General features: G+C 40.0%; 3 protein-coding genes and 1 long non-coding RNA gene across 4 annotated transcripts in view; 2 read left to right on the top strand and 2 right to left on the bottom strand.

The window, feature by feature from the left end:
- Positions 1 to 1,075: 1,075 nt before the first annotated feature.
- Positions 1,076 to 5,889, top strand: tigara (TP53 induced glycolysis regulatory phosphatase a). The gene is made up of 6 exons (XM_073472397.1): positions 1,076 to 1,177; positions 2,694 to 2,731; positions 2,829 to 2,950; positions 3,157 to 3,234; positions 3,359 to 3,469; positions 5,289 to 5,889. The coding sequence occupies exons 1-6, from the start codon at positions 1,107 to 1,109 to the stop codon at positions 5,670 to 5,672; spliced, it is 804 nt and encodes a 267-aa protein (XP_073328498.1). The 5' UTR covers positions 1,076 to 1,106; the 3' UTR covers positions 5,673 to 5,889.
- A 1,828-nt stretch (positions 5,890 to 7,717) lies between these two features.
- Positions 7,718 to 9,803, bottom strand: LOC141000842 (fibroblast growth factor 23-like). Its single transcript, XM_073471721.1, has 3 exons — positions 9,536 to 9,803; positions 9,019 to 9,122; positions 7,718 to 8,920 (listed from the first exon to the last, which is right to left on the bottom strand). Exons 1-3 carry the CDS (start codon positions 9,747 to 9,749, stop codon positions 8,492 to 8,494), a joined length of 747 nt encoding a protein of 248 aa, XP_073327822.1. The 5' UTR covers positions 9,750 to 9,803; the 3' UTR covers positions 7,718 to 8,491.
- Positions 9,804 to 9,942: 139 nt separating this feature from the next.
- LOC141000679 (uncharacterized) overlaps positions 9,943 to 21,362 on the top strand; it is a 31,626-nt gene continuing 20,206 nt past the window's right edge. The window contains exon 1 of the long non-coding RNA XR_012179563.1: positions 9,943 to 10,163. This is a non-coding gene — a long non-coding RNA (uncharacterized lncRNA). The remainder of the gene's footprint in view (positions 10,164 to 21,362) is intronic.
- Positions 16,615 to 21,357, bottom strand: LOC141001524 (fibroblast growth factor 6-like). Its single transcript, XM_073472625.1, has 3 exons — positions 21,012 to 21,357; positions 20,264 to 20,367; positions 16,615 to 16,791 (listed from the first exon to the last, which is right to left on the bottom strand). The coding sequence occupies exons 1-3, from the start codon at positions 21,355 to 21,357 to the stop codon at positions 16,615 to 16,617; spliced, it is 627 nt and encodes a 208-aa protein (XP_073328726.1).

The following is a 21,362-nucleotide window of genomic DNA, read 5'->3' as shown; positions in this document are numbered from 1 at the left end:
CAGTAGTATGTAATCTGCAAAGGAACCCGTAAATAAGTCATCAAATAAAGGTAATGGAGTAAAAGTCAAATATTTGTCTCAAAATGTAGTGGAGTCGAAGTAAAGTTCAAGTACCTATAATTGTACTCAGTACACACAGTACTTGAGTAAATTTACTTACTTACATTCCATCACTGACTTGCTATATACATATATATATTCCAAAACGGTCACAGTCCAAGTGTAATATAATAAATTAAGTCAATGCATAATATGCAGTGCTTTATGAACTAGTATCACCAGGTAATAGCCTAATTTAAGAGAGGCTCATTATGATTTTAGAAGCTGGTGCACGTGCATCAAGAAGTGTAGCGCCTTATTAGGCCTTCCTCATGACCTGTTTGTTAAAAACTTGCCTGTTAAAGGTGCACTATGTACTTTTGCTGAAGACATTTTAATCTTCACCTCACTTTTTTTATGCCTTAACAAACTAAATAAACAAACTGTCTTTGTTTTCATGTTTGATAAGACTTAACTAATTAAACAAACTGACCTTAAAGGACCACACAGTTTCATACTGTTTTACTTTGTTTATATGTGGCTGCCACCTTTCTAGCTTCAAACAGTGTTCAGGGACCTTATTTTCCTCTGAGAACAGCTTGTTTATTCAGTTATGGAAAAAAAAACATTTCTGAGTTGTATTATTACCTCATTATTATTGTAAATATTAAGATTATGACTTTGAATTTCTTCTCCAAAACTACATAGTGCTCCTTTAAGGCTTCAGCGCAGTGACTGGGTTGCAGGTAACATTACCTGTTAATTGACGAGCCAATCAGAAGGAGGCTGTCTACCTTACTGCAGAGAGACCTACAGTGTAGAGTGGATGCTCCAGGTCGGGTTTAACCTGATATCTGGGTCGGTAATGAGCTGTTAAAGCGTGTCTGGGATATTACAGTAATAATGTATGCTAACTATAAACTGGACCAGTAAGTGTAGCGCGTTCCTCTTAACAATGTTGACCGGAGTGGTCCACATTTCTGTCCGTCAACTTCAGCTCCTCTCCGGGCGGGAGACGCCTCCTGCACTCGTCTTCAGGACAGTGTTTTAAACTAACAGTTAGCTTAATGCGATATCACTCCGTCGTTTCCTTCCAGAGGATGAAAGCGCTAACATTTGGGCTAACCCTCGTTCGACAGTAAGTACCGTTTACATTTATATTCACTGTGTCTGATGAACAGCTTGTTCTCAGCACAGAGGCTCCGAGGAGTGCTGCTTTACTTGTCCTACTTTAAAAAGGCTATAGTTCATGGTCTCTCTGGTGGACATGACTGTGAGCTAGTTTTGATACAGTAATAATATATTTACATATTCACATGTGTGGAAAAAATTGACAGTGAGCATGTTCAGCTTGTTCGGGGTGTGTATTCGGCTACTGTACTTTTAAAGTGGTTATTTAACTGACTGAAGTCTGCATGTATTTAGCTTTAGCTACATGCTAACCCCAACAGGTGTCACAGAGCCTTAACTTACATGAATGACAGGTACACCTCGGCAGTGTCAGCTCAGTGTCAGCTTTTATTTTTGACATAGCCTGATTTTGTTATAACTTCAGCACACAACTGCAAACAAGAACAGTTTTATATGCTGAGCAGCTAGCGAGGATTCACGACCCTTGTTCGGCTGTCCCAGTCCACTTCATGGTACTCTGCATTCATGCCGGGTTCAGGCTGTAGACATTGTAGTGCCTCCTGGGGACCACCAGAGGTCAGTATTAATGATGGCTCTATCCCCTTCATGAGTTACTACCAAAAACCAACTCTGTAAAACCAAACTAATAATAATGTGAATGTTATAATGATAAACATATGAAATCCACAGGAGATATATATGAAATCCACTTTTTCATATAGATAGATTTCTTTCAGGTCCATTTATAAAAGAAAATGAATTATTAGCACATGTGAGTGTCAAGAGAAACTGTTCAAGTATAACCAGAATCCATCCAAATAAACATCAGCAGGAAATAATTTAAAAAATTGAGCCCATTACCGGAAAAAAACAATTGGTTCCAGCTTTTCAGATACAGGGATTCACTGCCTTTGTTTCCTTGTATAATTGTAAATGAAATATCTATGGGTTTTTTACTGCTGGTCAGACATGTCAAGCCATTTAAAGACTTTATCTTGGCTTCAGGAAAACTGTGAAAGCCATTTTCAGTGTCTTCTGATGTTCTATTGACTAAATGATGAGTTCATCAAATAAAAACAAATTGATAGGTTGATTGATGATGAAAAATTATAAACTTTATTTATATAGCATGAAAAAAATGTAACAAAAAGTGCTCAACATAAACCAGATAATCATAACACTTATGATGAAACAAAAAGACAAGAAAGAAACAATACATTTTCTTTTATTAAAACAGCAGGATAGGACCTTTGGGCAGACTGTTCCAGATCTTTGGGGCGTACATAAGTAAGCACAGTGGAGCAGTGACTATAGTCCTGAAAATAACGGGTGCCAGCTTTGACCATCTGCCAACTGAAAGGTTCTTCAGCTAAACAAAATATATCTTTGTGTATATATATTATGAACGGCATGAATTCAAATTTATGACAGTTGCCTCCCAGAGCATCTTTAACTAATCTGTTATGGGTACCTTGATACTAATAATGGTACTTTGACATTGATAAATCCTTTATTTCCTGCAGTGGAGAAACACGTTACAATAAAGAAGGCTTGCTACAAGGTAGAGTATGATTGAAGATATAAGATCAATTGCTCTCTCTCCCTCTCCCGTTCTTTCTCTTTGTCTTACTTATATTCTTCCCTTCTTCTCTACGCAGGCCAGGCTATAGATTGTCCCTTGTCTGAGATCGGGCTGCAGCAGGCCGAGGCTGCAGGCTGTTACCTGAAAGATGTCATGTTCAGCAGAGTGTTTGTCAGTGATATGATGCGGGCCCAGCAGGTACAATGCTTTACTTGTACAGTGGGAGCAGGAATCTTCTGAATGTTAAGATGAATAATGATTGAAACATTGCAGGATATATTTATTTCACTGTATGATAAGATTTAATGGAAATACACTCCACTGTGTTCCTTAGACTGTATATGTTCATCCACAAATACAGCATGTGACGATTTAATGAGATGATTGTGCATTATCTCTTCCAGACTGCTGAAACAATAATGAAACACAACAGCAGCTGTTCTGGTCTACAGATGGTGTGTGACCCTTTACTCAAAGAGATAGTGAGTACCTTTTCTTTTGTGCGATTTAACACATTTTTAACTAAAGTATTTTCCCACTCAAACATTCAAGTAAGGTATATTTACTTGTTATTTAATAAACCTGAGTCAATTACTTGTTTTTCAGAGCTTTGGGACAGCAGAGGGAGGACGGTTGCAGGATGTGAAAGAGATGGCCAAGGCAGCCGGTCAGTCGTTTCCAGGCTTCACCCCTCCAGGAGGGGAGACTCAGGAACAGGTGAGGACAGAAGGGTCCAGTATCTATTTTCCCTGTTATTTCATTTCATTTGATCCTTTCTCAGTTCTCTTTCCTGTCTTTTGCCATGTCTCTGCTCTCTTTCTCTTCATGGTAACCCAAAGTTATTATTACATCTTTATGTATTAAGTTTCTTAATTACTTAAGTAATGTGTTAACATTCTGGTTCTAGTGTTCATACTTTAATGTTTAATGTTCGTATTTTAATACGCTTCCATAAATAATAACAAATACAAATAATCCCACACTGACAACTACAACTTAGTTGAATTTGAAATACAGCATGTCTGCATTGAAATATTGCATGGAGGTTGAAAATAAAACGTACTGCTTCATAGACGTCATTCTTTATGTAAATCAGCATCCACTCATTATAACATCAAACAATCTTTGTGCCCTGGTACCAAATGATGTCCTGTTCAGTAAGTTTTTGCCGTCTTTCAGCTCATTACTGGCATTCAGTGTCTTAAAAAAAGTACTCACTACACTTTGAAGTTTATGTAGTTTATTGTCTTCCAATATTAGGAATATGAGGAAACGTGTTTTTAATAAGTAACAAACAAGAATATCAAAATTACAAAAGGCTCTATTTTCTGTATTGCATTTATTGTATCGTTTTGTTAAGATAGGATCCCAAGTTCTCTTAACTGAACTGGTGTCCTGTGTCACTCTGCACACCATGCGCAGATTATGAAAAATAGTACATAATTAGGGATCCTACAGCATGTTGCTGGATTAATTTTCAAATGTAATTGTTTAGTCCTTTGTGGAGCACAAATTTAATTCATCTTCAATGTATCAGAATGGTAGCAGCAGTTTAAAAGGGGTGATTTCCCAAAAAATCAAGATTTTCTGCCAAACACCACAAGGGTGTATGAAAATCTTCATATATTATTTAGTGGGACTGAACCTTACATGCTAAGATAATCTTAGCTTGTAGACTTACTATTGGACATATTGACTTAACTGTAAGCAAATGGGTGCTCTACTGTTATCCTTACGATAATCAAATCCCTTTTTTATCCATATTTAACTTCGGATATGGACCCAGCCTAAATGTCCTGTCACAATACACACATGCTACCACTAGGTGGCAGAAGACACCAATTTCCTCACACAGCCACTTACTCTGCTTGGATGCAGTATGCTATGTCAGGGCCTCTTTGCATCCACATGATTGTATTTCTTCTGTATCTGCCAGAGTTGTTGGTGTGAATCAGGAGGATCAAAGTACATGTCCTTTTACTAGAGTGTTCGTCACTGCCCCGATTAAAAAGTCACCACTTTGTGTTATTTGTGTAAGAGGCTGCGTGGGAAGAAAGTGTGTGTGTGTGTGTGTGTGTGTGTGTGTGTGTGTGTGTGTGTGTGTGTGTGTGTGTGTGTGTGTGTGTGTGTGTATGTGGGGGGGGTGGGGGGGTCGGAAGGAAGGATGTTCTATTTCAAAGGTACATCGTCAGGCTACATCTTGGCTTGGACGTGAACTCTGGTCCAACCCAGTACGTGACCAGCACATGATGATGATGATGCAGATATACAAAGATAGATTTGACGTAAGCACCGAGCGCCCCAATCAGTGTCGGCTAGAGGCCTCCCTCCCAGCTTTCCTAAACGAGTAACAGGTTGTTGTGTCAGGATGAAACTGGAGTTGGTGTGTGTGTTTTTATGGGGAAGGTTGTGACTATGTTGTTGTGAATAAAACGACCTTTACTGTCACATTTCCATGACAATGGAATGCTGGTAGTGTAGAAAGAAAATGCAAAAGAATTGTGGCACAGTTTACAACAGATTTTACTCTGTTCAGGTGAAGGAGCGGGTCAAAGAGTTTTTGGAGAAAATGCTCCAGCAGATTGGGGCCGAACATGACAGATGGGAGGATGAAACCTCCGTATCTGCGCCACCAGAAATGTCTCCTATCGAGGGAAAGGCAGACGACGGTGTCAGGGACGTCCCCATCCATGCTTTGGTTGTCACCCACGGGGCCTACATGTGCGTGGCAGTGCGTTACTTTGTGGAGGAGTTACACTGCTCCTTGCCTCCAGGTTCTGACCGGGCACATATGTTCTCTTTAAGTCCTAACACAGGTCTGTGTCGGTTTATACTCACCATGAGAGAAGAGCACGACAGGTTCAAATTGTCAGGGATAAGATGTGTGTTCATACACAGGGGGAACCATGTTAAACAGTAGGAGCTAAATGAAGAGAGGTTTTAAATGTTTGTGAGAGAACTAAGAGAAGAAAGTGAGACTTACAATGTGAGAAAAACTTCAGACTCAACAATTAAGGTTTACAATTTAGATTATTTTATTTATAGGTTTTGTATTCATTGTCACAATACAGTTAATTCATTTTATTTATTCACTTTTGAAATTAATGGATGGACAAAGTTTTCCTGGCTGATGAATAAAAGCATGTTTTGACAATTGAATTATCAAAAAAAAATCATTCATTTATTATTAAAAAACATTATAAAATGTAAAGAAGGAAACCAAAATAGACCTTTTATTATTGTGGTTAAATCACTGAAAAAGACAAATCATTGGAAAAGACAACATGTCCAAGTCACTAGGTCTCCAAACACAGCCCTGATGGAGACCTAGAGATCAAAACATATTGGCTTTTTCGATGATTTGCCTTTTTTAATGATTTAGCCATAATAATAAAAGGTCTATTTAGGTTTCCTTCTTTACATTTTATAATGTTTTAATAATTAATGAATGATTTTTTTTTTTTTGATAATTCAATTGTCAAAACATGCAAAATATAAAAAAATATTCCCTTCCTCAGCTGACACATTTTCTTACATTCAGAGGGCCTGGATTGTCTTCTTATTTTGGAAGTACTCTTTTTCTTGTTTGAACACCCAACATAACTTTTTATCTATATTGATTTACATATACCAACCAATCATCTATTTGTCCTTAGAATATGTTTTACATTAATGGTCTGAGCACCTTCATTTAAACTCAGATGGTTTGTGTTGCAGGGAAGTGTCGTCATTACTTTGTCACTGTCTGGCTGTTCATTACTGTAAATGTGGGCGACTTTGAGCTCTAATGAGTCCGTGTTTCTATTTTTACTCTCCTGAAGTTCATGGATTTTGCGTAGGAACACAGAGCTGGACCGCAGCAGTGTTGACTTTTTGGAAATCAGTGACTCTTTCATTGTTGTGAATTAACACCTCGGTCAACAAGGACAAATGCTTGTCGAGAAGTGAGTGTTCACACTACATTTTGTGCCGTAGGGTTCATGCACTGTTTGTCTACTTTCACTCCGCTCTATACCATAATCAAGAGAATTTACAGTATGTGACTACTGAACTGGATTGTATGAAAAACACTTTCAATGGATGAAAGCAAGTGAAAACAGTTTAGTTTAGTTCTTGAATAAGAAAATGTGGCTGTTACCTGTTTCTTGTTCATTTTCTAAATATAAACAAATAAAACTACCTAAAAATCAGACATTCAGTCAAGGCTCGGTCTCATTTGTTCATCTCTGCATGACATACAGAATGTCTTTAATTTTACATTCTAATTTATGAACATATCAAGCCTTTCATTTCAGTAATCTTACTTCATATACGTACAAGGTCGTCTACATTTGTTTCATATGCTGATATGAGAAATAAATGTTTATATTTTCTATTTGATGTTACTTCATTTGGACCTTGTTTGTTCAGCTCTAATATTTGCCAGTTATATAACCAATTGACTGTGCATAATAACCATGTGATATCTGTGGCTTTTGGATTGGTTGGCAAAAAATTGCATTTTATGCAGTTTTCATAATGTTTGTGGTCCGGAACACTGTAAACGTAAATATTAAGTGACTAAAATACTTGATGCGTGATACTCTAACTTAATCACCATAACCTGACCGCAATGAAAATGTGAAAATAGAATGAGAGGGAAGGTCACAAATATTTACAAAACAGACATTCCAAGTTTTACTTTTTCCATCAGTATGCAATGATCTGCTGGAAAGATTACTTTTATTAGTGATCTGTAGATATAGATATATGTAGAGTCTTGCATGGAGCTGTGGTTGAGTAGTAAGATGAATCAATGCGGTTCCCATGTGTCTGTGTCACAGGATGTGCCCCTGTGCTATTTCACACTGTCCTGTTATCCAAAAATCCCAGAATAGGTTTAAAAAAATATCTCTGAACTCCCTGATGTCTAAAATGCAAGGCAGAAAAACTCTTTTTGGACAAACACACAGACAATCCACAGAATAGTTACCATTACCATTTATTCATCCACATTAGAAATAACACAACGTGAAATATATAAATAATAAAACATTAGGCTAGGAAGGAAGTCACTTTACTCATTTCAATAAATAAATATACCTTTTCATTGCTGTGACTATTGGTGTCCGGCACCTGACATAATTTGATTGTAACAAAAGTATGCACTGGTCGATGTTTGTTTAGCTTTTACACTCCTGCCATGAAGCGTTACTGTATCGACAAATTTATGTATAAATATTCATAATTACTCACAGATTACACATCCGTACATATGCATAACAAACATTGCCCCATCCGGCTCAAGGTTTAAAATTTAACTGACAAAAGAGGTTAAAGGACAGCGGGACACTGGACCAAACTCGCTGCATGGTCATGTCAGATGTTGCCAAACTTATTGGCTGTTCAAACAGAGGATCTGCACAAGCAGCTGTGATATAACACGCTTTATGAGTACATTACCAAGCGTGAACAGTTAAATCAAAACAAATTCTGAAAACAAATGATTTCAGGGTTTATAAAATCTCTTTTCTCAGAAGTTGTAAAATATTGAATGCTTTCATGTGGCCTCGAAAGATAATAAGCCACCCTCTCATGTTAGTTTGACTCTACCAGCTCTCTGTGGCTCTCGCTGATATTACAGGACAAAGTGTCTACAAGTACAGTATCTTCTCCAACCATGAAGTCAAACATAACGTGAGTTTTCAGGACAAACATAAAGACTTGCAGCCTCTCTTGACTTTTCCCTCGCATTGAGTATTAGTCTTGTTGTGCTCGGTCTGCAATATTAGTCTTGACAGGACTGACAGGCCCGTTGGCCTGTAAGACCCGCAGGGGGTCATCACACGACGTGATGGTCTCTTTGGAAACAGCACCGGCCTGGTCCTGTTCAGGTTGCCTGTGATCTGCATCCCTGTGATCCTTGGCAGGATGTGAGGGATGTGACTCTGATCTTAACGGATCAGAGGGGTTCACCTCCTCGCTCCTCCTTTGTCTCCTTACCAAGGGACCAAGGAACCTCTCCATGATGGCTGAGGAGGGCTTGGGTGGCTCTGGGTGAGCAACTCTCAGCTCTGCTCCTTCCAGTTTGAGCAGCCGGCCCGCACTTACAGAGTAAAACACGTCATGGTGATTAACCAGATCTAACCAAATGCGCTGGAAGAGACAGTCTTCTCTGTCCTTTTGCCTCTGTTGGGTAGACAAAAGTGGACAAACACAAATTGTTAAATCTCACTGCACTTGTTTCCTGACTTCGTTCAAATCAAGTGCATTTATAAAATACTCACAGAGTTGTGCAGCTCCCCCTTAAAGTCCATGCAGAGGAAGCGTCGTCTTCTCAAATCAAATATTGACACAAAATTACCTGTGTCTGTTCTTACTGGCAAAATAACTGTGGAAAAAGAGGTTTAAACATGTTAGCATCAGTTATAAATGACAAAAATATCAAATCAAAAAGAAATGGATATAGGCTACCGTAGATTTAGAATAGTTTTAGAGGGATGTTGCAACATGTTCAGATAATGTTTGTTTGTATAGATGACAAGCAAAATATACATCTAAATGATCTTTGTGCTGGTCTATCCAGAAATATGCCATACGGTATCTATTTCTAACTTTTATATTTATGTAGAAAAACATTTTGAGCCCATTGTTCTGCCCATTTTATGCAAAGCAGGCTATTCCCCTCTGTGAAAATAAATGAACAAAGTAGGACAAAAATAATTGCATCTAGTATTTGAAAGGCTTTTATTGTCTCTAATTTGTAATGAATTAAATAGTTTTGATGGATATCAGCAGACTTACCCAGAAAGTGTCTGTGAATGCCTTTTCTCGTTGATCCACTCAGCTCCAAGTAGAAACGTCCCGTACCGGCGGATGACTCTGCTTGTGCTCCTGTGTTGAAGCTGCCCTGCTGATGTTGTAAAAGTCGCTCTGCATCCTGGAGCCTCGCTGTACAATCCACCGGTACAGACACATGTACGGCAATCAGGACGAGTGAGAAGAAAGCCGGTTGCATGATCAATGGGGATGCCGTGTTCTCTTTACCCTAACAGCACAAAAGTTCAGGACGGTGTGTGGGGCAGCTACTGGAGGAGGAGAAAGTCCAACAGGTTTATTTAAACAGTGGGTCGATTAACTGGCTAACTCATTTACCCAAATAACTCAAAGCCTGCCTTTTTTCTGTTAGGGGTTGCTGAGGTGGAAACTCTGCCGGCTCTGACACCTTTTTATCTTTACTTGCATCACTCCAGTGGAAATAAGTTTAATCTTTCTGCATAGATGGAAGCATAGTTTACTCTTTGTTCAGTCGTAAAAACTACACAAAGTTTAGACCTGTAAATCCAGAGGTTGGAGCAGAGGAGAGACATAAAAGGCAGCAGGAGATGTGAAAGGATGATGAAGACTCATCTGATCAAGAAAAAGAAGTGAGGTAAGAATATCAGACTTCCCAAACTACTCGTATAGTCTTTATTGTTTGACTGACTTTTATTGTTTATATCAGACTTTCCCTTCAGTATTTCAGTATTTGCTCAGAGGAATAACCAACAGAGATAGAGTACGGGTTCTGGCACACACTTCACCTACCTGCTGGGCGCAAGGAAGGAGGAATTACTAACAGATCAAACATTTAGCAAAACCTGTAGTATATAGAACTTAATGGCTCTCAGGTCAACAGGTCACAATCAGTTGTTTTTTTTATTATACGTTTACAACCTAGGTATAAATTAGTGACGTCAAATGTTTAATTATATGTATGATAATTTGATTCTCTTGTGTCACAATATGTTGACTCACATCCAAGGAGAATGACTCAAACCTTGCTTATTAATTAACCGTACACACTCCCTCTCATTTCCTCTCACTCCCCCCACGTCTCACTTCCTCTCATTCCACTCATTTTTGGTGGGATTCAGACTTTTACCTCATTAAAACAAATCAAAATGTCCTGAGCTCCTTCAATAAGTTTTGAATAACTTGAGAAAGTGTGTATATTCTAAAGCTGAGACTTTGGAGGTGGTTTATATTCACAGTCTGAGCTGTAACACTTAGGACAAATGCCAAAGTAACGACCTGAGACTTAATTATACATTTTGGCTTCCCTGAAAGAATATTACAAGACACTGAAAGTTTCAAGTTGCTCAATTAAAAAATAAGTACCACTTTATGTTACAGGTCTGTTATTTCCAAATAATTTCTTGAAACTTTCCTGGAAAGAACTACATGATTCACTACTAGTAAGAGGTGAAATATAGATGAAGGTCTGAGTTTTTTTAGTTTGCTGTGTTGAGTAGGAAAACCAGCTGTTACTTTTCAGAGGAATTTCCTTGAAAGAACAGAACAATGTAAACCCAAGTAAAAAACACTCATTCATTTATTATTTACATTCAGCTGACCTGAACGACTAAACGAATATAGCTACTTAATTCAAATTAAGCATTTCATTAAAATGTATTAATTGGTATTGAAACAATTGACCATGTCTTTATTTTACCTATATTTTAGTAACAAATTACACAGTTTTTTTTTCAAGAAAAATACTAGAAAATTACAAGATATTTATTAAGACTAGAACCCATAAAATAAATTGTTGCCGTTATTTGCACTAATTTCTGTAACCGTTTATTTCCATCTACATTTACTCTTACCTCTGTCAGAACGTTGCCCTTCTGCCTGTCGTCATGTTTCCCCAGAAGAGGGCGCCACATACTGACTCTTGGTACTTCAGTGACCATGACTTTGGATTGAGGTTTAATATTTTCACTGGCACTCACAGGGCCCAATTTAGACGGTCTAGAGCGCAGCGCGCTGTTGCGTTTAGGGCGTGTCCAAGTTAATTTTGCCCGTTAAACGGCAGATAAAGCAAAACTCTGAATTAGTCATGGGTGTGTTTTGGGCCGAACATAAATCAAACCAATCCGAGTGTCGTCTCCCAATCCCTGTAAGAGCCAGGTGCGCCAGAACCAGGCACATATTAACCAGTGGCCCTCGTCTTAGCTGAGGAACATATAGCCTATGTAATCCTCAGCTGGCGGACCCCCTCTGACCCACCATTTCGCAATCATCTGTCCCATCAACAACTCTGTTTGACTGTATATGAAAAAATTAACTGATATTTCACTGAAGAGGAGGAGCGCTGCTGCGTACGCGCGGATCTCAGCCCGTGGATCAGGTGGGACGGGTCATAAAAAGTAGCATCCTGATCAATAACGGTGGGAAGAGAGGGGAGAAATACATTCTTAATGAGGAAAATATTAATGACATTACCTGCAGCGATCCTCCAGCAGCAGAAACCATATGTGTATCTGTACATTAACATGTGCATTTGCGCACGAGGAACAGCTGATACACTTGAATGGATGGATGGATTATTTAAAACGCCTTTCTTGTTTCCTTTGGAGAGTTTATAACTACAGCTTTTAGATTTGCTGATTAAATGTGCCACGATATTTGTGACACTGACATGACTGCGTTCATTGACATGTTTAAAATAACTGGAAGCAGCCTCTCAAATCATAAAATCAGACTGTATGACCGGTGTGTGGGCGCATCTAATGCGTCCTTTAAATAGTAGGAAACAGACTGCGCCTTTGACTTTAGACCAGCTTTTTGTTGGTCTATGGCGCTGTCGCTTTCTGCTGCCTCAAGATTTATCAACCCACCATCAGTGCGCCTGACCACACCTCAACACGACCAGCACGCCCAGGGGCGCACAGGTGGGCGCAGGTACATATGTTATTTACACAACGTGGGCGCTGGACGTGAATAAGCATGACGAAGGAACCATGCAAATTTTAAAGCATTCAATAACGACAGCTTTTACAAAACGTCTTTTATTACCATCTCAGGAATACAGTTGACTGCTGTGCACAGCACATACGTACAAAAATAAAAGGAAAACCATTTGTAATATAGTATTTTACTTACTCGTCATCATATTTTTCAGAAACAAATGATTGGAGAAGTCTGTTGTTTCAAACTAATTTACAATCATTTCAATAATCGGAACTAAGGCAGAAGGTGAGGTATATGTTAAAAAAGAGGAGGGGGACTCAGAGGAAGCACTCTCCCCTCAGTGCAGGAATAGAAAACTGAGAGAGAAACACAAAGGCTGCCGGCACACAGGGACACACACTCACACACACACTCACACATTCACACACACAAGTCTGATCCCAGATCCTCCCACAGACCTCCAGTTCCCTGTGAACCAACACATTTTAAAACCAGCTGAACAGGTATGATAAGCACAATGGCAAAATCCAGACACTGGATCCTTAATCAACAGGGGTGACTCATACTTAGTCCATTCAGAACTCCATATGCATAATAAAGGAATCAAGGAAATATGGGTTAATGTTGAAAGGTGATAGCTTACCATTAACTACCTTCTCTCAGTTACTGACACATCGTACAACCTTTTCTGCTTTGAAAAAACATCATGCGAAAGTTGTAGAACTTGTAACAGAGGGATATTTCCTTTAAATTTTCAATTCTCAAGATTTCAAAATCTGACACCAAGCTAAATTTCCTTTGGTGTAAACAACTTTTCAGGTGTCCTACTAGAGTAGCCATTGTAGCTTTACATTTCCCATTCTGCCATTCAACTCATTGCTTGCTGTGCTGACAGTGTCCTCTGAAACATGCCATGATAAATCAGAAATGACATACAGTAATTGACATAACGTCGTCATCAAAAACAAGTGTTAGCTCATTGTGATGAACACGTAGCAAGGGAAAACAACATCCACCCCTGCTCAGTGAGCTGAAAAAGAAAAAAAAGAAATTTGCACCTTTTCTATATTTTGACGAATTCGCCAAAATACATCTCCAACGTACTCCTCACCGCCACAAAATCAGTCCTGAAAACAGCTACAGGTGATCATTTTCTGATCATAGTGATGTGATAAAGGCTGATCAGTCAAAAAAAAATAAAAAAATCCCCCAATCACAATAAACATCCTGGGAGTGTCAAGTTGCTCTCTTGGATCACAGTATTCAGTCCACCAGACAACCTCTTTAACTGTCCCTTTCCTGGAAGCATTAGATTCTTTTTAAGTGGCCTTTTGCTACATAGCAACCAGCTCAAACCACAGTCAGTGCTTTATTTCTCTCCCTCAGAAGCTTCTGTGTTGCCTTTTTCCATCCCTCTTGTCTTTATCCTCTCCTGCTTGCACAGTCAGACAATGCCCTGTTATTCCTGACTCAAGGTAAATTGATCTGATACCATCTCTACTGTCGCTTTGGCAGAAACAGAACATGACAGGAGCGCACTCAGTTGGACACACACACACACACACACATGCCTACATAGGCACTCATTTCGGACAAGATACTGCACATTCGTCTCTGCTACTAGACATCAGCTGGAGCTTAAAGGGCACGTAAACCATCGCTCACAGACATTTTGTCAGTGCGTTACAGTAATGTTAGAAAGGGCATGAGGTAAAATATGATAACATAAACAGTATGTAGAACAACCTTGCTACTTTCTTTTTTTAATCATATGCCACCACACTAGCCTGACTGGTGGTTTGCTACTTACAGAATATTGTAGGTCAAGTACCAAAAGTGAATTCAAAATCATTAGAAAGCGAGCTCGGTCGCACCACTTCAACATTAAATAGACTCATTGCACATGACAAGACGACCATTTTTGTCTTGAGCATAACAGGTGCAGAGCGCCGTACGACAACAAGGTAAAAGTCATTGAGATGGACCAGAAAACACGCCTACATCAGTAACACAAAGCACAGAAATCCCACATCTTTGACCTTGGTACAAAAATGGTTCAGATGAGCGGGACAGGAATCCCGGGGCCCTGACTGTCCGGTCTGACATCGACAGACGAGGGGGGCCCACCAGTCTGATGCTCAGGTATTTTACCCCACATTATCCACGTCCTCACCAAGTTAAACAAACAACCAGTGCCACATGCAGAGTCCCATATAAGTCCTCTGTGCATCATTGCCACCTTCAACTTTGCTTGCTCTTTGTCCCCCCCCCCCCCCCCCCTCCCATTCGTCTCCAACAATGGAAAACTATCTGAAAGAGGAGCACAAGCAGTTGTTGAATTCAAGTATGGTATGCTGCATACACAAAGCCTAAATTAACATCGCTAATATAACCCTTTGGTTCAATGCCTTCTGCAACATTGCTCTTTTTTTTTACAAGAAGCCATACTGTGACTCAGTGACCAATCTGAATCATGCATAAATAGCTTCAAGGTGCAATATGTAAGAATTTTAGTTGAAAACATTCACCAACTGAGCTAACTAGCTAACCGCAGCTGCAGTTACTCTGGCCCCTGATTGTTTTGAGTATAAATTTGACAGGTGGCCAAGTCTTACATATTGCACCTTAAAAAGATCTGGGATCAATAAGCGCCAACCACATCTAAATGTCAGACGGACTGAGTTACCTGAAGTGTCGTTCACAAATCGGAAGCAGTTCCACCTCTCTCTAAACCAAGCTAGAGTATTTCAAATTGATGCAGCAGACCAACATATTTACAGTGAATTGTCTGTTACTTCATTTCTGCATAAACACGTCTCTTTAAGTGCCAAATATCATTAAACCAGTGTGAAAGTCAAACAGCGCCAATCGTCACTTTTGCTACAAAGTTTTCCAAATAAAGTCAAATAAATTAGCATGAGTCGTCAGCAGGAAACAAAAGACCAGTGCTACAGACCAGATGCCACAGTTTGCTACGACTCATTTGAACTGGAGGGATATACAGTATAGCATACAGCAGACAGACATTGGAGGACATTTTGCTTCATAGTGTCAGGTCTATGATATTCTGTTACACAAACGCCCCCTTGACCTCCCACAATGAGAAGAAAATAAAACCTTTCACATGAAGCAGCTCTCAAGCCGAGCATACTTAAAATAAAAGCATGCCCACACATACAGTAAACACTCACGCACACCCAATCTGGCCCGATGATCCGGCTACAAAATTTGTGAAAGTAAAACCTGGGATTGTCAAAGCTCCCTTGGACATGATGTGGGGGGGTTGGGGGTGAGTGCTGACTCTAAATCTAGCTTTCCATATTAACAAGAGGCTCCAGTGGGTCCTGTGCAGCATAGAGTCTCAATTACTTAATTGATCTAATTATGGAAAGAAAATAAAGTGGAGAAACCTCTGGCCCTCCAGGAATTGGGCTAAAGCCCCCCGGTGGTGTCTGAGGGAGTGATGACTTGCGCTTCGTTCCTATTTCTGACTAGAGCACCACATTTCTCACATGCTAGGGTAAGGGGGTCGCAAGTAGGAATTCAAGGCACCGCCACCTCATGACGAAGCAAGAAAAACCACCGCCATGTTTCGCAAGTGCTCTAGTTGCCCTGACAGTGACAATCGAAAAACATGGAGGATGGGAAAAGTCCTTGATGGATGACAAGAAAAAACATTTGAAGTAAACAGGCATTCTTCTCTGTAGAAATTTCATGCACACATTTCTCTTCTTCCTCTTCTTCTTCCTCCTCCTCTTCTCAGGATATGGTGCTTTGAGGTAATAACGTATCCATTTCATTTCCAAAAGGATGAACTGACATCCACTGACAGGGCAAGGACTCAACCAATTCCAGCAAGCACCCATATAAACTGAGGGGACAAATGACGCCTCTCCATCCCCTTCATATCACAAAATGATGAAAATCATAAAAGCAGCAAAGAATGGCATTTCCATCATTTCTAATACAAAGTAAGCTACCCAAATATACATATAAAGTTTGAATAAATACTATCAGATATAGTTGTATTTCTTTCCTGTTACAGTCCATTTTGTCTTTTGTGTTTGTACGTACGTATACGGTATTTATGTTACCTGGGAAATAAATCCTCATGTGCAAATAAGTTTGTTATTGCCAGTTTTTGCTCATCATATTCGGGGTAGGAAGTGCGTTACAGTCATGGCAGTGGTGGCCTTGTTGCCCCTCTTCACGCGGCCATGCTTGCTGAGTGCTATGTAGGAGCCTCTGTAGACCAGAGACTCGTAGGCGTTGTAGTTGTTCGGGAGCATGCTCTCCTTGAACTTGCACTCGTCATGGAAGACTGTCTGGAGGGGACAAAGAGAAAGACAGCATGCATTTTAATAAAGTGCTGAAGAAATAGGCAATGTAGTGTGAAGCTATGATGGCAGAACATTAAAAAGCTCTTTCAAAAGATTCTGAGCAATGCACAAAAATATAAAGCTAAATTTAGATTGCACACAGCAGTGGGAACAATGAATTAACATTTTGTTGAGAGTTATCTTTGTGCAGCCTCCCAGCAGCACCAAGCGCTCTTAAAGGCGTATTAAGTATTTCAAAAATAGCTATTAATTTATATTAAGTGTACACAGTGAGCCAAATCAGCTGGTATTTTTACACACAGAAGGAACTTCCGTTGATTGACGGTCTACTCAAAGAACAAAAATTAACTTAAAGGACCACTGTGTAGGATTTAGGGTCAGAAATGTCATACAATATTCATAATTATGTATTTGTTCGTGTATTATCACCTTAAAAACTAGGAACCATTGAGTTTTGGTTAAAATTAAAATGAGTCTTTTATATCTGCAGAGTAAGCGAGTCCTCTTCCACAGACTCCACCATGTTGCACCACCATGATTCTACGGTAGCCCAGAATGGACCAACCAAACATTGGCTCTATCAGCCACCATAGGAAAGGGTGAGACAACAGGACCTTTAAATCCAACTGAACTGTGGAATTTAAAGGAATAGTTTCACATTTTGAGAAATTTGCTCACTCACTTTATTGCAGAGAGTAAGACGAGAAGATTGATACCACTCATGCGTGCATCTACAGCCAGGAGGCGGTTAGCTTAGCTTAGCTTAACTTATCTTAAATTAGCATAAACAAAGTGCATCAAACTCTGCCTACCAGCACCTCTCATGCTCACTTATTAACACATTATATCTTGTTTCTTTAATCCACGTTCCCACAAATAAGAACACAAAAAAACACAACTTTTTTGTTTGTTTGCTTTTTTTTTTACCTTTGGACAGAACCAGACTACCAGTTTCACTCTATGTCAAGTTTTATGCTAGTCTAACTAATCTTCCTGTGGCAACAGCTTCGGAAGGGTATTTGTATTTGAATGGGATATAACTTAAAATCTAACTTTTAGCGAAAAAGCAAATAAACCCTTTTTCCAAAATGTCAGACTATTCCTTTAAAATGAAAAACTGCTTGGTAAACACTGTAAAATTTTAAATACACACTAAAATAAACAGAAAGGTTTTAGATACGCGACTAACACTGATCAATATTTTGTGCTTTAAGTCCCTCCATATAAAATAATCTCTACACACAGTATCTGCCACTACAAATACTATAATAACTGAGCTGACAGTGCATGACTTGTACAGTGAACAGCAGCAGAGCAAATACTCCCCATCAGAGGCCATGTGGCCTAATTCAATCTCTTATCAGATCATCAGCCTGCTCACAAGCTAACGCTTCATCACTCATGACCAGATAACGACTCACATTCTGTCTGTCAAATACGTTGGCCACAGCGAGCAAACCAGTGGCCATGTGTCAGCGGGGCTCTACTAAACACAATGCTTCCTCCCCCACCACCAGCAACGTTTATGTATTAATAGCCATCATTGCTCTAAGAGCAAACAAATGGCAACTTCTAAAGGTTATCACCAGTAATTCTGCAGATGCGTCTTATCTGTGTGATGAGGATATAAAGCTCAAGTTTAATTAAATTGTCACTTGGACCATAAATAATGACAGCTGAACCTGTGTTGCCTTATTGGTAACAGCGCAAAAAAAAACCCATCAAAGGTAAAAAATAATAATAATAATTTTTAAATCTGCTCGCAATAAAAGATCTGAGTTTGAATTCACTACAATGCATTTGGTAAAAAAAATAAGATATACATTAAATCAAAATATAGACATATGATGACATGACTAGACTACTTTATATGTTTGTACATGTTGAAGGGGTTACCTCTTAATATATTGTCATCTTAAAAAATTGCCACAATATTGTCCAAAGTATCGAAATATCAACACATATATATTTTGAAAGGGAGGCTAGAAATCAAATGTATCTTTATCTTTGTTTACTGTTGTGTCTCTCTGTTTGGCAAATAAGAGAGAGAGTCTGTGACCATAAAAAAAAAAGTTGTAAGTTAAAAATAAAAAGAACAATTATGATCAACTGCTCAATTACTAAGCAACCCTTTTTTTAAACTCATAAGAAAAAGATGAAAAAGACCGAACATCTTTGCTGGATTATTCTGATGATATTATCATATGTGTATCATTAATACAATATCAGTATTTCATTTATTACTATTACAGTTATCATGAATATCGCCATGTTGAATATTTATATTTTTGAAGGTATTGTATCGAAGTTAGAAATTCCAAATCGTGACATCATCACTACACAAAATATCCAACACATTCAGCAGTAGGATCATATAGTAGAATCACACACCCATAAAACCATTGTCAGTATATACTGGGATGTGTTTTAACTGTAGATCATTATTGTGATTGTTACCCCTCTAAAAATGCTCAAGTTTTGTACTGCAGCCATTTAAAGCCTGATTAAAAAATGAGAAAAGGCCAAGTTTTTAACATTGCTGAGAAATACATATCCTCGCAGGTGTTCTTACACTTTGTACAAAACCTTTATGCCCATCACTGTTATTAAGCTATAGTGCCATAACCAATGTCCTGTCGGGTGTGCATCAGAGTACCAGCGTTTATAGAGACAGAATCCAAATGGTGCTGTGCATCGAGGTCTCTGGATTTCCCACAACACCTCAAATGTGCCAAAATGACACACAGCAGCCTGTTTCCTAGTGTTGGACGCTTCCCAGTAATGTAAGGAGCACAGCTGAAGTTTGGTGAGAAGAGAAAACAAACATGCTGTCCAAGAAACACCTCTGGAGACAGATGTTCTGCTTTCAGATTTCAAATTTCTTTCCAATATAGTGTGTTTCAAATTTTTTTTTTTTTTTGGGGGGGGGGGGGGGTTGGAGAAGCTGCTGGTGGTGGTGGTGGTGCGGTGAGCGAGTTGGGCCTTTGCCCCCTCAAGATGTGTGTTGTGTGCGCTGCCCTGCAAAAATAAGCGCTTTGCCATGAGAATCGATTTCCAGCACTGCTGACAGGTTCCTTTGCGTCAGGGGGTTTTCCCTCCTCTCACACACACACACACACACACACACACACACACACACACACACACACACACACACACACACACGAGCACATCACAGGCGTGTGCACTCAACCCTGCATCTGTTAACCTCAGCATTATGCACCCATAGGCCGCCAGGCCCTGGCACAGTCTCTTTAAATAGAGCTTTATAAATTCCTGATGAAATTTAAATATATGGATTTCGCAGCGCGTAATGAGCAGCCTGCCTCTCCCCCCTTCGTGCCGGCGGTCCCATCCCCAAAAATATGAGTGATGGAGCTGCTGCAAGTGCGTCCTATTTCCAGGCTCCCATTTACCCACATTGCTGGACAATAAATAAAATACTGTGCATACCTACCGTTCCGTATAACCTCCCACGGCTGTTCATTGCGACAAACAGCTCACTCTTCACCCCATAGAGGCTCACCACTCCTCTCTCCACCGTGGAGATCTCTATGAGACCTGATGCGAGACAAAGAGTGATCACATTTTAGAGCAGAGGATGATAAAACAATCACAGAACACCAACCGCTCCTCCTGGCTCACTCAGTGTTTTATCACGGTGACTGTAGCACTGTGCTCCCTCTCTCTCTGCGTCTATGGGTGTAACCTTGCAGATTGCTGCGCAGCATGCCGAGCCTTTGTTCTGCATCTTTCACCCTCATCTTACACTTGGCACCCAGGGGCGCGCGTGCCAATTAAGCGCATGCCGGTTATTGCAGCAATAATTGCGGTAATTGCATCGGCGTGCACGGCCATTGGTCTCCGGACCGCCCTCACAGGGCTGCGTAAAAATAAGTTGTGTCTAAAAGCGTCCATACATTCATGTCATGGTTGAGCTTGACGGGGGGGTGGGGGGGAGGAGGTGGTGGGGGAGGAAGGGGGGGTAGGAGGAGGAGGAGGGGGGGCTCAGCACTGATGGATACTTATCTTTAATAGATTTGTCTTTGACGTGGAAGAAATTCAATTCTCCCCCAGAGCCGGGATGACACATGATCATGCAAATTAATAGAGGGGATAGACACGCATCACAGATCCATGCTTATTGACTCTGCCTCTCTCTTTATGTCTATTGCATTACATTGGTGGAGGTAGGTAGAACTCACTGTACTGGTTTTCATTATGTACACCGTTTATCCTGCCGTCGGGGAGGACCTGAAGGTGAAACCCGATGCCCACGTTGCAGTAGAGCCTCCGCACTCTTTTGATGCCCAGCAGATAGTCACTCTCCCAGTTCAGCTCCGGTTTCTCCCCGGAGATCCCCAGTACAGAGCGGGAGAAGAGGGTCTCCCATCTTTTCTCCAATAAAGTTGCGTTTGTCCTGCTGCTCGGTAACGGGTACGCTGACACGATCCCCAGCAGAAAGCCCAGGAGAACCACCGCGGTCAGCGTCCAGTGCGGCGTGCCGGCCTCGCAGGACATACTGACGAGGAGCCTTTGCGCAACGGCCATCCGGT

Source organism: Pagrus major, chromosome 8, assembly GCF_040436345.1.
Source record: "Pagrus major chromosome 8, Pma_NU_1.0".
Classification (NCBI taxonomy): domain Eukaryota; kingdom Metazoa; phylum Chordata; class Actinopteri; order Spariformes; family Sparidae; genus Pagrus; species Pagrus major.
Note: the sequence above shows the minus strand (reverse complement) of the source record. Positions and strands in the feature narration are given on the sequence as shown.

Coding starts and splice junctions, on each gene's coding strand:
- tigara (XM_073472397.1), top strand. CDS start 1,107: ATGCGATATCACTCCGTCGTTTCCTTCCAGAGGATGAAAGCGCTAACA. Junction 2,951..3,156: donor ATATGATGCGGGCCCAGCAG/GTACAATGCTTT, acceptor TATCTCTTCCAG/ACTGCTGAAACAATAATGAA. Junction 3,235..3,358: donor ACCCTTTACTCAAAGAGATA/GTGAGTACCTTT, acceptor CTTGTTTTTCAG/AGCTTTGGGACAGCAGAGGG.
- LOC141000842 (XM_073471721.1), bottom strand. CDS start 9,749: ATGCAACCGGCTTTCTTCTCACTCGTCCTGATTGCCGTACATGTGTCT. Junction 9,123..9,535: donor CATTCACAGACACTTTCTGG/GTAAGTCTGCTG, acceptor CTTTTTCCACAG/TTATTTTGCCAGTAAGAACA. Junction 8,921..9,018: donor AGGGGGAGCTGCACAACTCT/GTGAGTATTTTA, acceptor TCTACCCAACAG/AGGCAAAAGGACAGAGAAGA.
- LOC141001524 (XM_073472625.1), bottom strand. CDS start 21,357: ATGGCCGTTGCGCAAAGGCTCCTCGTCAGTATGTCCTGCGAGGCCGGC. Junction 20,368..21,011: donor ACATAATGAAAACCAGTACA/GTGAGTTCTACC, acceptor GTCTCGCATCAG/GTCTCATAGAGATCTCCACG. Junction 16,792..20,263: donor GTGGGAGGTTATACGGAACG/GTAGGTATGCAC, acceptor TGTCCCCTCCAG/ACAGTCTTCCATGACGAGTG.